Consider the following 13,215-nt stretch of genomic DNA (forward strand, 5'->3'; position numbering starts at 1 on the left):
ACAAGTGCCCTGCTCAGGCACGATGTGCCCACCTCCTGCCGCCAGAGACCACCCTCTCCAGCTCTGAAGGGGAAAGGGCTGGGTGGGCAGGAGCTTTACTTGCAGAAGAGGACTGGGCTACCGCTGCAGAGGTTGGAAATCCAAGAGTGTGAAAGGGGAGCTTTGAATTTAAGACCATTTTGAAACAGAGTGACCAAGTTTATGGAATTAATTTGATTAATATAGTTGCCATGGCAGCCCCTTGTAAATTGACCCTAAGAGATTTTGTTGTATTAGGAGGAAGGGCATTGTAAGAATAACTTTTTTTTTTTTTTGGTTCATTTTATGTATGGTCAGCCTTGGTGCCGGATTATGTAAGTGATTTTTCACAAGGTCACAGTGAAAATATTTGAGACTTTTTCCATAGGCTAGAGATTTTATTTGATGTTTCTACTGTATTATCCAGATTTTCATTTCAAGAATTTTGTACATTTTAACAGCAAAACAATGAAACACAGAAAATCCATCCCCGCCTCCCACCTTTAAAAGCCGCCATTGGTAATTTCATCCTCTTGGTGTGGTCTCACTGAAGAGTAGGCTCTGGTCCTGCAAGTTTATGGACCTTTATTAATTTTACATGGATTTAGTCCTATCTAAATAGACCAGAACTTTCTTCTTTCCCCCTATAATTTTTGTAGTTTATGAGGCTTTTTCTTCTTTACAGCTTTATGCCAGTTCCCTTTTTTACACATTGCAACTTGCTGTTTGTAAATTGCACATATAATCTTTAAACTTACCTTAATGATTATCGTTTTAATCACTGTGATTTTATGGAGAAACTTGTAATGGGCGATATCAAATTGTTGCAGCTTTAATAATGGTCCCTTTCCTTTTCATTCTGGCCAGAGACTTGTCATGGACGAAGCTTAGACCCATGACTGCTGTTGCTCATTCAGAACCAGCACCTTGGTACCTCTTTGAGGTTCAAGGTCACTTTGAGGTTCAAGGTCGTAGGCTCTGTCTTGTGACATATCAGGCACTTGGAATAGATCTAAAAGGGATCTATTTGTTTCTCTATCTGCACATCTTTCCATTTTGTAACTTAACATAATAACAATTCAAACCATTTTATGTGGCCTGGACCCAAATACTCCTCCACCTACTCTTCTAGAGTTTCCAGAAATTATTCTCCTTTACACTGTTGATATAACTATTTTGTCACATATTAGGAGAGGCTTCAAGAAGTGATTGTCAGGAAAAATACCTCAAGATCAGGTATCATATCTTCCAGGTGTCTGTCAACATGTACGTGCTGTGGATCTAGCAATTATATAAAGCTGGTTAAATAATTCAGTTACCTGACAGTACACTATTCTGTTGATCAATCTTGGAGTTTCTAAGGGTGCTCTGTTGAATTTTTTTGAGTAAAATCTACATAACATAAAATTAACTGTTAAAAAGTATACAACCCTACAACTAGGCTGAGAAACAATGGCATAAAAACCCGGGGGGGAGGGGGTGGAAAAGTGGGGGGGGCAGAGGCAAAAAAAATGTATACAATTCAGTTGCATTTAGTACATTCATAACGTTGTGCTTCTACCACCACCTCTGGTTTCAAAACGTTTTCATTACCCCAAAGAAAACTCCACACCCGTTAGCATTCACTCCCATTCCTCCCTCACCCCACCAGCCCTTGGCAACCACCAGTCTGCTTCTGTCTCTATGGACTTGCCTCTTCTGGGTATTTCATATAAATGGAATCATACAACATAGGACCTTTTGTGACTGACTTCATTCGCTCGGCATGTTTTCAAGGTTTATCCACATTGTAGTTTCAGCACTTTATTCCACTTACAGCTGAATTTTATTGTATGTATAAACCAAGTTTTGTTTTACAATTATGACAGAATTTTAAAATCTAGCTTTGACGGCAATTTCTGTAATAAAGATGTCATCATTATCCCCAGTAGTGTACCGTTTTTGGGTTGAACATCTGTGTCTATCTTAAGGTTTCTGAGGTAACCCTTGGCTTTGGCCACCCTCTCTTGGGGAGGCTATCAACTTCATAAAAAAGATGCCAGCTTTATTTTTGTCAGCTTATTGTCAAAATTTATAAGATCTTCCCTAATTTAGTTCAATTTGATTTTACCAGAGAATATTCCCTTGAACTCTTCCTCTGGTTCTTTTCAATTTCAGAAAATAATGTACAGTATATTCCATGTATTTCCCTAGAATCTAGATCAGGATTGCAAACTACAGACCACAGGTTAGCTCCCTATGTTTTTAAATAAAGTATTATTGATGCACAACATGCCCACTCATTTGCATATTGTTTATGGCTGCTTTTCTGCAATGGTAGAGTTGAGTGGCCTTAACAGAGACCAATGGCTCTCGATTTAGCTCTTCGGTTCTTAATCTGAGTTCTACCTTCCCCTGCCCTCTGAGGAACCAGTAGATGGGCTTAAACATTCTGTGAAAACTCTGAAACTTTGTGCAAAACCACATGCACATGTGTGTTTCACATGTGTTTTCCTGGAGAGAGGATATGTGACTTTTATCAGATTCCAAAAAGGACCCAAGACCCCAAACCAGCAACATTGTTGTAAGCAGCCAAGATGTTAATTCCCTTTGTTATCCTAGATCAGCAGTTGCCAAACTTTTTAGTTGAGGTCCTCTTGTATAGGGGTCCCCTTGTATATAATTTAAAAAATTATTGGGACCCCAAAGAGCTTTTGTTGATGTGGGTTGTAGCCATTGGTGTGTATAATATTAGAAATTAAAATGGAAAATTTAAAAATATTTATGTACTTTAAAATAACAATAATAAACTCATTACATATTTGCATTACATTACATTTTTGCATATGTCTTTAATGTCTGGCTTAATAAAAGATAGGTTCTCAGATCTTTTGCATTTAGTCTGTTAAGATATCACATCTCGTGTAGCCTCTAGAAGCCTCTACCATACACCAATGAGAGAGAGAAAGGTGGAAAGTGGCCTGGAATCATTATGAAATAGTTTTGTGATCGTGGACCCCCTGAAAGGACCCGGGGGTCCCCAGACCATACTTAGAAAGTGTATTTGGACTGCATTATCTTATTCTCCTGCCGAATTGTACTTCTGCTGTTGTGGCATCAGCATGCACTGAGGGATGCCTTAAGAAGAAGCTCTGGACACTTGCTCTGCTCTTTCTTGTTGGCATTTTGGTGAGGGGTTGGTCTGGTATGAAGGAGACATTGCACGTTGCCCTTTCTTGAGCAGCCACAGGAGACGCTTCCTTCAGGGTTCAGTGCCAGGAGGAGCTGTGCCACTCCTGGGCCACTGGTAGGTTTTTAAATCTTATAGAAACAGATTTTCCTAACTAATCCTATTTTCTTCTTTGCTTTGACAACTGGGAAGCTTGGAGCCTACTTTTCAGCTGATTTTCAGCTCTTGTTAATGGTATGCATGTCTGTATATTATCCCTGTCTTTCTTACCTCCCTTTTTTCCTCCTCTCAAAGTCTTCATCTACATCTTGTTTTCCATTTACATATTTTTGTAAGTTATATTATAATTTATTCTGTGTGTTTCTACAAACCGTCTCATCTTTTTTTGGATAAGATTGAATATAAATTCTTTGAAGTAAAACTTTTCCTCTTATATATAAAGCATTAGCATCTAGTAGATTATAGAGTCTGTTCTGATTTACAGAAATTAGTGAATCACTTTCATTTCTGGTGTCATTTTTCATCAAGTTACCACAGATGAATAGAAACTTAACCATCCTAAATCTGGAAATATTAAGATGTTATTTTGTTTCATTATATACTATATATAGTACAGTTACTTGGCAGTTTTGTTATTTACTACCTACTTGCAGCCTCTGCCCTATTTTTCTATTTTATTTCTGTCCCATGTACGTAGATATTCTTGTTATTCATATCATCTTCATTTAGTCATAACAGGCTTCTGGTGCCTGCTTCTGGAATTTTTGTAAATTTTTTTTTGACACTATTCTTAGTTAATTGTGTATGTTTTCATCTGTGTGGTTCTGCTGATTTTAAACTGGGAAACAATGATGTTTCCAAACTGGGAAGCCCTCCTCCTGTACATTAGAGCCTGAAACTAACTGAAGTCAAAGAGGATCCTGCAGATGGGTGGTGGTGATGGTGGTGACGTGGTCAGGCCTTGGGGCGCACACCCAGCCTCATTTCTTCAGGGGCTTGTGTGTTATAATGAGGGATTTTACTGAGACTTAGAACAAAAAATAATGTCATACTTTATGCAAAATTAACTGGATAAAGATCAAAATGTATTTTGTTTAAAATATTGATTCTTATAATTTTTTGAAGATTAGACTTTGCATATTTGTTACTATATAGATGCTGTCGTTTCAATTTTCAGAAGACTGGGCAGTCTTTTTAACTGATGAAGAACGAGGCTTTGTCTTCCTGTAATTCTGAAGTGAAGTTGAGTCACCCAACGAGAAAAAACTAAGTCCAGTTAAAATATAGGCATTAGTAATAGAACGCTGAAACAAACCTCTGGATTGGCTTCATTGGCTTTCCTGCTTCTTTTGCATCCCAAAGCATAAGCTTAAATCATCTCAGAAGGACAAGGTCCGCCAGTTTATGGCATTTACTCAGGCTGGTGAAAGAACTGCCATCTACTGCTTAACACAGAATGAGTGGAAACTAGACGTGGCCACTGACAACTTCTTTCAAAACCCAGACTCGTTCCACAAGGAATCCATGAGAAACACAGTAGACAAGAAGAAGCTGGAGCAGCTGTATAACAGGTACAAAGGTAAGAGGTGACAGTGACAAGGGCAGACAGTAGAGAATTCGCTTCCATCTCTAGGTAACAGAGTGAATGTTATGTTTCTTGAATGTCTGATGCTGTGCTCAAAAGACCTCCAAGATGCTGTTCTTACTCTTCCTGGTTTTCATCTGCAAAATTCAATCAGCTGAAATGGAACTGTGAGTGTTAATCTATATAGATTAGGGGTGGGATGAGAAGAGTCTAAAGATTGATCTACCCGCTGTGTTCTGGGTAGAGTCTAATGAGTTAACCGCCAGTGGCAAGGGACCCGTGGCATAGTATTGTGGCCAAATGACTACATTTGTGAATACAGTGTTTTCCTAAGCAGTTCCATCTAGGCTGAAATATTTGTGGTGAGAAAGTTGTTTAAGAACAATACCAAATTATACAAATAATTCAACATGTGAGAGTAAGTCATCCTTCTCTTAACACAGTGTCATAGTGTTATAGCACTGAAAACAACTTCAGTTGTTGCATAAGCTTTGGGAAAAGTCTTTAGCAAAGAAACTTTTGTTTTGTAGATCGGGGACAGTTGTTATTTTTATTGAAATCAACACCTAGAATGGAGCTTTCCCTATCAAAAGACTGTCATACTGCAAAAATAAGTCTACATGATGAATACATACAGACCTAAATCACTCAGGCTTTAAAATTGTGTATCAAACGTCAAATCTGTGCTGTAATGGGAGAGGCAGCAACGATTCAAGAGTTGATTTATTTTTTCTTTCTAGTAGTTTCTAAGGCTAATCCTTATATTTCCAAAACTTAAAAAACACACAAAACCTTATTTAAATAAATATTAACCGAAATAGAATAACTCCCTTGGCTTTAAATTCTTGTTCATTATTTTTTTACTTTAAAGAATGCTGTGTATATATTTTAATCTGTCTATTTAGATCTGGAAAATGGATTGAAAATTGCATTCTTTTTTTAAAAAAGATCTTCGTTCAGAAACATATTCTGTAGTTAAAAAAGATTCGTACTTGTAGTTCTCGAAAAAATGTACATTGTTTATAATTAAGCTGCAGTGTGCTTTAAATTTTTTTGGCTTAGTTAATTGTTGAGCTAATTTTGTAAGTCAGACTGCAGATTTTTAAAATTATTCAAATATGTGCAGCTGCCTTTGAAAAAATACTTTTATGTAAGTGAAAATTGTCATTTTTCTTTAGTTTAAACTTCATATCTTCATCATTTAATATTATCCATGCAATTGTAGTTATTTAGATATGTGGTACAATCATTTTGGGTTGTAAAAATAAATACATAGTTCAAAGACTATTCACAAATATAATATTGGTTATTACATTAATTTTTTACAAATGAATGCGTACTTCAAAAGTTACTTTAAAATATTCAATATTGTTGTATATTAAGTGGAGATGGCTTATTAGGTGAGAGCATTATAGACCATTGTAGACCAATTTTTCTATTACTCTGAAGTTCTATCATGTTAGGAGCACAGAATTGAGTAGGAAGACAAGTGACAATGTGTCCTGTGACCTGTGTCCATTAATCCCATGACTATAGTTAAAGTATTAGTCCCTTCACTAATACTTTTGAAATAGTATTAGTAGAATAGAGTCGGTAGGATATATGCGGTTTCATTCATTTAATTATCATTTTTTTCCTTGGTAAAAGTCGTATACCGTACTTATATGATCAAAGTTAAATTTTGTATGACAGAAGAAAAGTTTATCACACTTAATCTTTATTTAAACAAAGTAACTACAAGTTTTCTGTTTGCATCTTCTAAACCAACAGAATTAATACGAACGTTATAATATATTACGATACATACCATCTGTCTGAAATGACTAGATCTTGTTTGATAAGGTCTTGCTGCGATTCTTTTAATAGATCGTATTATTTGATTTTCAGATAGGGAAATACTAAACCAGAAATGGAAGGCAGAGGAAAGCCTGAATTTCCAAGCTGTTAACATGAATGCATAAACTAAATGATTTTGAAAATAATTATTGTACAGTAGCATTAGAACTATAGCAGATAAAATCACTTTTAAAAGAAAAACATCAATCTTTTGCTTTGGTGGGGTTGTGATAAAAACTTAAAATATTATGAATACCAATGCAGTAATTTTTGCAACAGTTTGCCTTTAGGCAAACTAAAATTCTGCAAACTTTAATTTTATTTTACTTTAGGGAAATTAATTTTTTTCTTAATGATGAAGTCTTCTAAAAGAAGTTTCAATGCTTTTTTTTTTCCCCCGCTAAAGCCCAGAAACCTAGATTTTAAAAATAAGAGTATTTCCTGGATAAATTATTATTTGTTGCCGTTTCTTTCAAAAATAGTAGGAAATTACAGTTTATCGATTGATGTGTTTGAAACATGCGTGCTAGAACTATGTATTAGATGTATGAATCTAACAACCCATTTTAGTAATACTTTCCAAAATAGTATAACTTGTTTTTCCCTCAATTTTAACTATAGACCCACAAGATGAAAATAAAATTGGAATTGATGGGATTCAACAGTTTTGTGATGATTTAAGCCTAGATCCTGCCAGTATCAGCGTTTTGGTTATAGCGTGGAAATTCAGGGCAGCGACTCAATGTGAATTTAGCAAAAAGGAATTTGTAGATGGCATGACAGAGCTTGGGTAAGTAAATTAGTCTCCATTTAAGTTTTTTCAAAAAGGACAATACTTTCAACATTAATTATTTTTCAGGCACTTGTAAATATTAATTTCATATCAATTTATATTCTTTGTGTATTTTATAAATATCTTATGCATCTATATGCACTATATTAATCCTTTGGTTTCCCTTTAAATTACAGTTAAAGTTTTATTTAATAATTTTTTTCAGATTAATCCCTTTTGTAATTTATTTTCTACTTTAAAATTTTTATTCCAGTTTTGAATTGACAGTAAGCATCAGTGTTTTCGTTTGTTTTCAGCCATTCAGTTTATTTCATAATATTGCGTACTAAATATGTAATTTAGTGTGTTGCTGTATTAAACATTAATAAAATGTCATTTTGATTTTTGCTTGTAATACTTCTCTGTTCTACTTACAGTGTTGGGGGTACAAACTTCATTAATAACTTAAGATGTTTCTCACTTGTCAGATAAGTCAGAAGTAAATGAAAGCACATAACATCAGTGTTTTTTAATCATTAAATTTACTGAATTATTTCATGAGATCACGTAAAAGCCAATTTATTTGACTTGCTGATATTCTGATATTTCAGTGTTGACAACTTAAACTAGCTTATTTTTAGCTGCTGAAGGAGCTTGAAAGCCTAAGGTAAACATATTTTTAGGCATGCGCTTACAGCATTCCACAGTAACAAAATAGAGCATTTATTGTTCCCACTAACCTGATGAATCTGTTGTATTTGTCAGCCTTGTCTGTTTAGATAATAATAAAGACTTTCTTTATTTCTAGTGATATCTGGTGGTTGTATAAAACCAACCAAACAAAAGAGATATTACAATGATATAATAGCACATTTCTTCATCTTCTTTACACCCAGAAAAGCCTAGATGAATTATCAGTAGTTTTAGAATGGAAAACTACCTGTTAAAGCAGCATTCCATTGGCATTGTACTACCATGTTTCCCCTAAAATAAGACCTAGCCGGACCATCAGCTCTAATCTGTCTTTTGGAGCAAAAATTAATATAAACCTGGTCTTATTTTAATATAAGTCTGGGTATATAATATAATTAATATAACATAACATCATAACATAACTAAACATAACATAAACATAAACATAATATAACATAACATAACATAATTCTTACCGGGTCTTAATTTAATATAAGACCTGGTCTTATATTTTTGCTCCAAAAGACACATTAGAGCTAATGGTCTGACTAGGTCTTATTTTGGGGAAAACACGGTATATATTATCCCATCTGTTTAATTTCCCCAAAATAAGAAATTTTGCAAATAGGTGCTTCTTATAGAAACACTGGTATTTCTTAGACATTGTCTGGAAATATGTTATACAAGTAAATTTTTAAAATCCCTATCTATTATTCTGTTAAGTGCCATAACTTAAACGTACTTTAAAGATTTTGAGTGTGAATCTTCCCATAATGTGTTAGATAATTTCATGCCCTTTTATATGGAGCATACAGAATGAATTTAAGGTTACAAGTTCATGATGGTTAATGGTGCAGCTCTCCACATCTCACTGGGTGGGTAAAGGTGAAAGCATTTTATAAATATTAAAGTGCTGTGTACTAAACAAAATATTATTAATGTGTTAGTAAAGTATACTGTAGAGATAACCTCGGTGTTTTTAGGGACATAAAGGACTATTGGCTTCTAGTCTAAATAGCACTAACCTTTAAAATATACTTTGACTTTTGTGTCCGCTCTCTTATTGTTTTTTCACACTTTTTCCTGGCTATTAACTGTTGACTGTGGTTGGAGTACCTGCCTTTAACATCTTTTCATTGCAGACTTGAGGATTCTTTAGTAGACTGAGTAAACTTTATGAAATACCTTGACATCTTGTAAAACCAAAAAAATGACTGTATGTGTGGCTCTGTTTCTGAATTCTCTATTGTATTCCATGGATCCATTTATGTGTTCTTAACCCACACCACATAGTCTTGATTATTGTAGACTCAATCTTTGAGTTTAGCCAGACTGTAGGACACAAAGTCAGCAAACAAAAATCGATCATATTCAAAACACTGAATACAACAATGCAACAAAACAAAGTGAATTTTTAAAATTTATGTTATGTTCAGTAGCATCAAAATATAAAACACCTAGGATAAGTCGAATTAAAGATGTAAGACACCTTTATAGAGAAAACAACTCACTGAAAAACAGGAAACCTGAATAAATGGAGAAATATACCTCACTCATAGTTTCGAACACTCAAGTGTTTTATCCCTAGAAATATCTGTACATTTAATGTGCTCTCAATGTAAACTCCAAAAGTAGCAGATTTACGTATGTGTAATTTGAAAAGTGGATTTTAAATTTATATGAATATGCACAGTCAAGAATAACCAACAATTCTTAAGGAAAAAAGAATGAGGTGGGAAGATTTGCTCTACCAGATAATTAGGACTTTTCAAGATGTACTAAATAAGACTACATGGTATTTAGTACCAGAATAGATAAATAGACCAGTAGACCAGAATGGGGGACCCAGAAACGAATCCATGTATACAGGTACATTTGATTTATGGCAAAGATAGCACTTTAGAGAAGTGGAGAACAGACATCTTCTCAGTAAATGGTCGTGGGAGATTTAGCTAATCATATGGAAAAAAATTCATCTTGATCCCTACCTCATACCATAAAAATCAGTTCCAAGTGGATTGTAAGTCTCCGTGTGAAAACCTGAAGGCAGAGAAGCCTCTAGAAAATAATGTAGGAGAATATCTTTATGGTCACGCAGTAGGAAAAGTTTTAAAACATCAACAACAATAAAAAAACATTATGAAAAAGAAGATTGATATAGTGTACTACATTAAAAATAAGTGATTGTCACGAAACACCATCAAGGAAGTGCAAAGGCAGTTCACCTTCTGAAGTGCTTTAAAAATACTGCACTGACAAAGGGTTGTATCCCTAATATATAAAAAATTCCTATAAAACAATAAAAAAAGATAACCAAATTGAAAATGGGCAAGAAACTTGAACAAGCACTTCACAAAAGAGGATTTCCAAATGACCAGTGAAAATACATGAACACGCTCAATCTCATTCATTAGGGGAGTACAAATTAAAACCACAATGAAATAGAACCTCACAATTCAGTCTCTAGAATGGCTGAAATAAGACACTGTCACAAATATTAGCGAAAACATGAGGCAACAGGAACTCTAGTATACTCCTGGTTGGAGTGTGAAGTGGGACAATCACATTGATAAACTGTTTGACGTTACTTACGAAATTGACAGCGCTCAGACTCTGACCCAGCTGTTCCACTCTTGGGTATGCCTAACATAACGCATTCATGTGTGTGCCAGGATACATGTACAGAAACATTTTTAACAACATTCTTCATAGCCAGAACCAGCCAGAAAATTTATCGTCAGTAAATGCATAAATTATAAAGTGTAAATATAACGGAATGCTATATGGCCATGAAAATGAACCAACCAGAGCCATACGTCAGCATGAATGAACCTCACAGACATAATGTTGACACAGAAAGCCAGACACAAAATAATACACACCATGAGTTCCTACTTATAAAGCGTAGACACAGGGATAACTAACTTACTCTGTCAAGGAGTGCTTGTTGGGTGATGGAGGCATAAGGAAGAGAAAGGAAGTGTGACCACATGGAGGAAAGCGGTTGTGATGGGGAGAGGCCGGTGGCCACACCCAAGGTGCTGCTGCCTGCCCATTCTCCATGTGGGTGGGCTGCACTCGGGAGCACCCACGGCAGCCCCTAAACTGTGCATTTGTGCCTCTGAGTGTGTTCATGGACTTGTTGGCCGGTGGGTGGTTCTGGCCACTCCAGGACTTTCTCCATTGTCTTTCCTCAGCCCTGCTGTACTTAGTGTGTGCATAAGTGAAGTGTTGCTTTTGTTCTCTTCCTTCCTTGTTGTGCAATCAAAATAGAAATGACAAAAATCTATGTTTCACTATTCTAGAGTCTGCTTTAAAGATTTTTTAATATTCTTAAAGGTTCTTGACTTTGGAGGACAACCAATTTTAAAGTAATAGAGTTGTGTTTTATGATACTTGGACATTTTAAATCTAACATGATGGAATGAAGAAACCCCTGGATACAGTAGCTTAATGCTACCGGTTTTTTCCCTCTTGTAGGACTGTACAGAGTAGCAGAGGTGGGGCTGGCAGTGGCTCATTTCTACGAGGTCACTGAGGAAATGGGGTCTTGCCACTGTCATCTCAGGGCATTGACCTCTGTGTGGTCAAAGCTGCATGCAGAGTTAAACCATATCCATATTCCAATTTACACAGAGGAGGGCAAGCAATTTTATTTTTTTTAATGACAGCGTTAATTAGAGATTAATTCACATGCCGTGCAATTTACCCATGTAAAGTGTACAAATTAGTGACTTTAGTGTATTCACAGAGCTGTAGCCATCAGCTGTAGGTCAGTGTTAGAGCATTTCAGGTCCTTTTAGCTAGAGAAAGGGGCCCAGGATTGGGGAGACACGTCTGCCTCCCATAACCAAGCACTATCTCTGTCTCTTGCCACAGGTGTGACAGCACAGAAAAGCTGAAAACTCTCCTGCCAAGATTGGAGCAGGAGCTTAAGGACACAGTGAAATTTAAGGATTTTTATCAGTTTACTTTTACTTTTGCTAAGAACCCTGGGCAAAAAGGTTTAGGTGAGTATAAAATCCAGACTTGTAAGATGCCACATCTCACTGAGATTGTAAGTGGACAAGATCAACAGGATGTCAGTCTTGCCTGCTTTAGTGTTATTATCCCTCTTTGTGTTTTTTGCCCACTGATTTGCTCCACATGCAGGTAGACCAATTGGTACGGTCATATACTTGAACACCTCAACCAATACCATTCTCAAATTTACATTTAAAAATTTTAAATGTAAACTAACTTGCAAATGCTCTATGTTCCCTCATATTGATACCTAATTTACTGAGAAGTCAGCAATTCATGTCGATAGTAGGAGTGTTTGTACCAGCTAGTGGTGTGATCCCACCGATGGTGTTTCTAGGATTGGTCAGGTGACATTAATCCTGTTCAGGTCTGGAGATTTCAAGTTAACTTACTTAAAATCAATTCTCACATGCATTGGATTACATTTTAGTACAGCCATACCTCGCTTTATTGCGCTTTCGCAGATAGTGCGTTTTCATCAACATTGAGGCAAGACCTTCCACCAGCAAAAAGCTTATGACTTGCTGAAGGCTCAGGTGATGGTTAGCATTTTTTAGCAATAAGGTATTTTTCAATTAAGGTATGTGGGTTGTTTTTTATACATAATACTGTTGTACACTTAGTAGACTACAATATAGTGTCAACATAAATTTTATATGCTCTGAAAACAGAAAAATTTGTATGATTCACTTTATTGTGATCTTTGCTTTATTTTGGTCATTTGGAACCAAACCTGCAGTATCTCCGAGGTATGCTTGTACTTCTTTCAGAGTTGTATGATTTTGTCGTGTAAGTTGTATATTACTGTATGTGATACATTTGGAAAATTTTTAACTTAAAATTTTAGTTTGAATTTCTGGTTTGTTTGATGGCTTTACTTAGTTTCATTTGTGTTGCCCTTAAGTAATATGTCATTTATTTTTGTCATCTCTTTGTAGAAATAAATCTGTATTGACCTACATTTTGTTGTCTAATGTAACAATTATATTTTAGCTCATCAAATTTCTTACAAGTTTGGAGGGGAGAATTACATGGTCTTTAAACAGGGATTAAACAGGCACATTAGAAAGTATATTTTGATGAAAAGTTCTTATAAATAAAAGCAATAGTATAAAATGA

The 13,215-nt window shown here is 35.4% G+C and overlaps 1 protein-coding gene across 6 annotated transcripts in view; it reads left to right on the forward strand.

Moving 5' to 3' along the window:
- DCUN1D2 (defective in cullin neddylation 1 domain containing 2) overlaps nucleotides 1–13,215 on the forward strand; it is a 30,809-nt gene that overhangs the window by 1,945 nt on the left and 15,649 nt on the right. For 2 of the 6 annotated variants that reach the window (XM_081047081.1, XM_081047085.1), the window contains exons 2-5: nucleotides 3,380–3,421; nucleotides 4,550–4,766; nucleotides 7,230–7,398; nucleotides 11,953–12,083. In XM_081047081.1, coding sequence (XP_080903207.1) covers nucleotides 3,380–3,421; nucleotides 4,550–4,766; nucleotides 7,230–7,398; nucleotides 11,953–12,083 — 559 coding nt within the window. Of the gene's footprint in view, nucleotides 1–3,249; nucleotides 3,305–3,379; nucleotides 3,422–4,364; nucleotides 4,767–7,229; nucleotides 7,399–11,952; nucleotides 12,084–13,215 lie in introns of those variants that run through there. The other 4 variants (XM_081047084.1, XM_081047086.1, XM_081047083.1 and 1 more) reach the window with 4 other exon arrangements.

This window comes from Rhinolophus hipposideros (genome assembly GCF_964194185.1).
Source record: "Rhinolophus hipposideros genome assembly, chromosome: 4".
NCBI lineage: Eukaryota > Metazoa > Chordata > Mammalia > Chiroptera > Rhinolophidae > Rhinolophus > Rhinolophus hipposideros.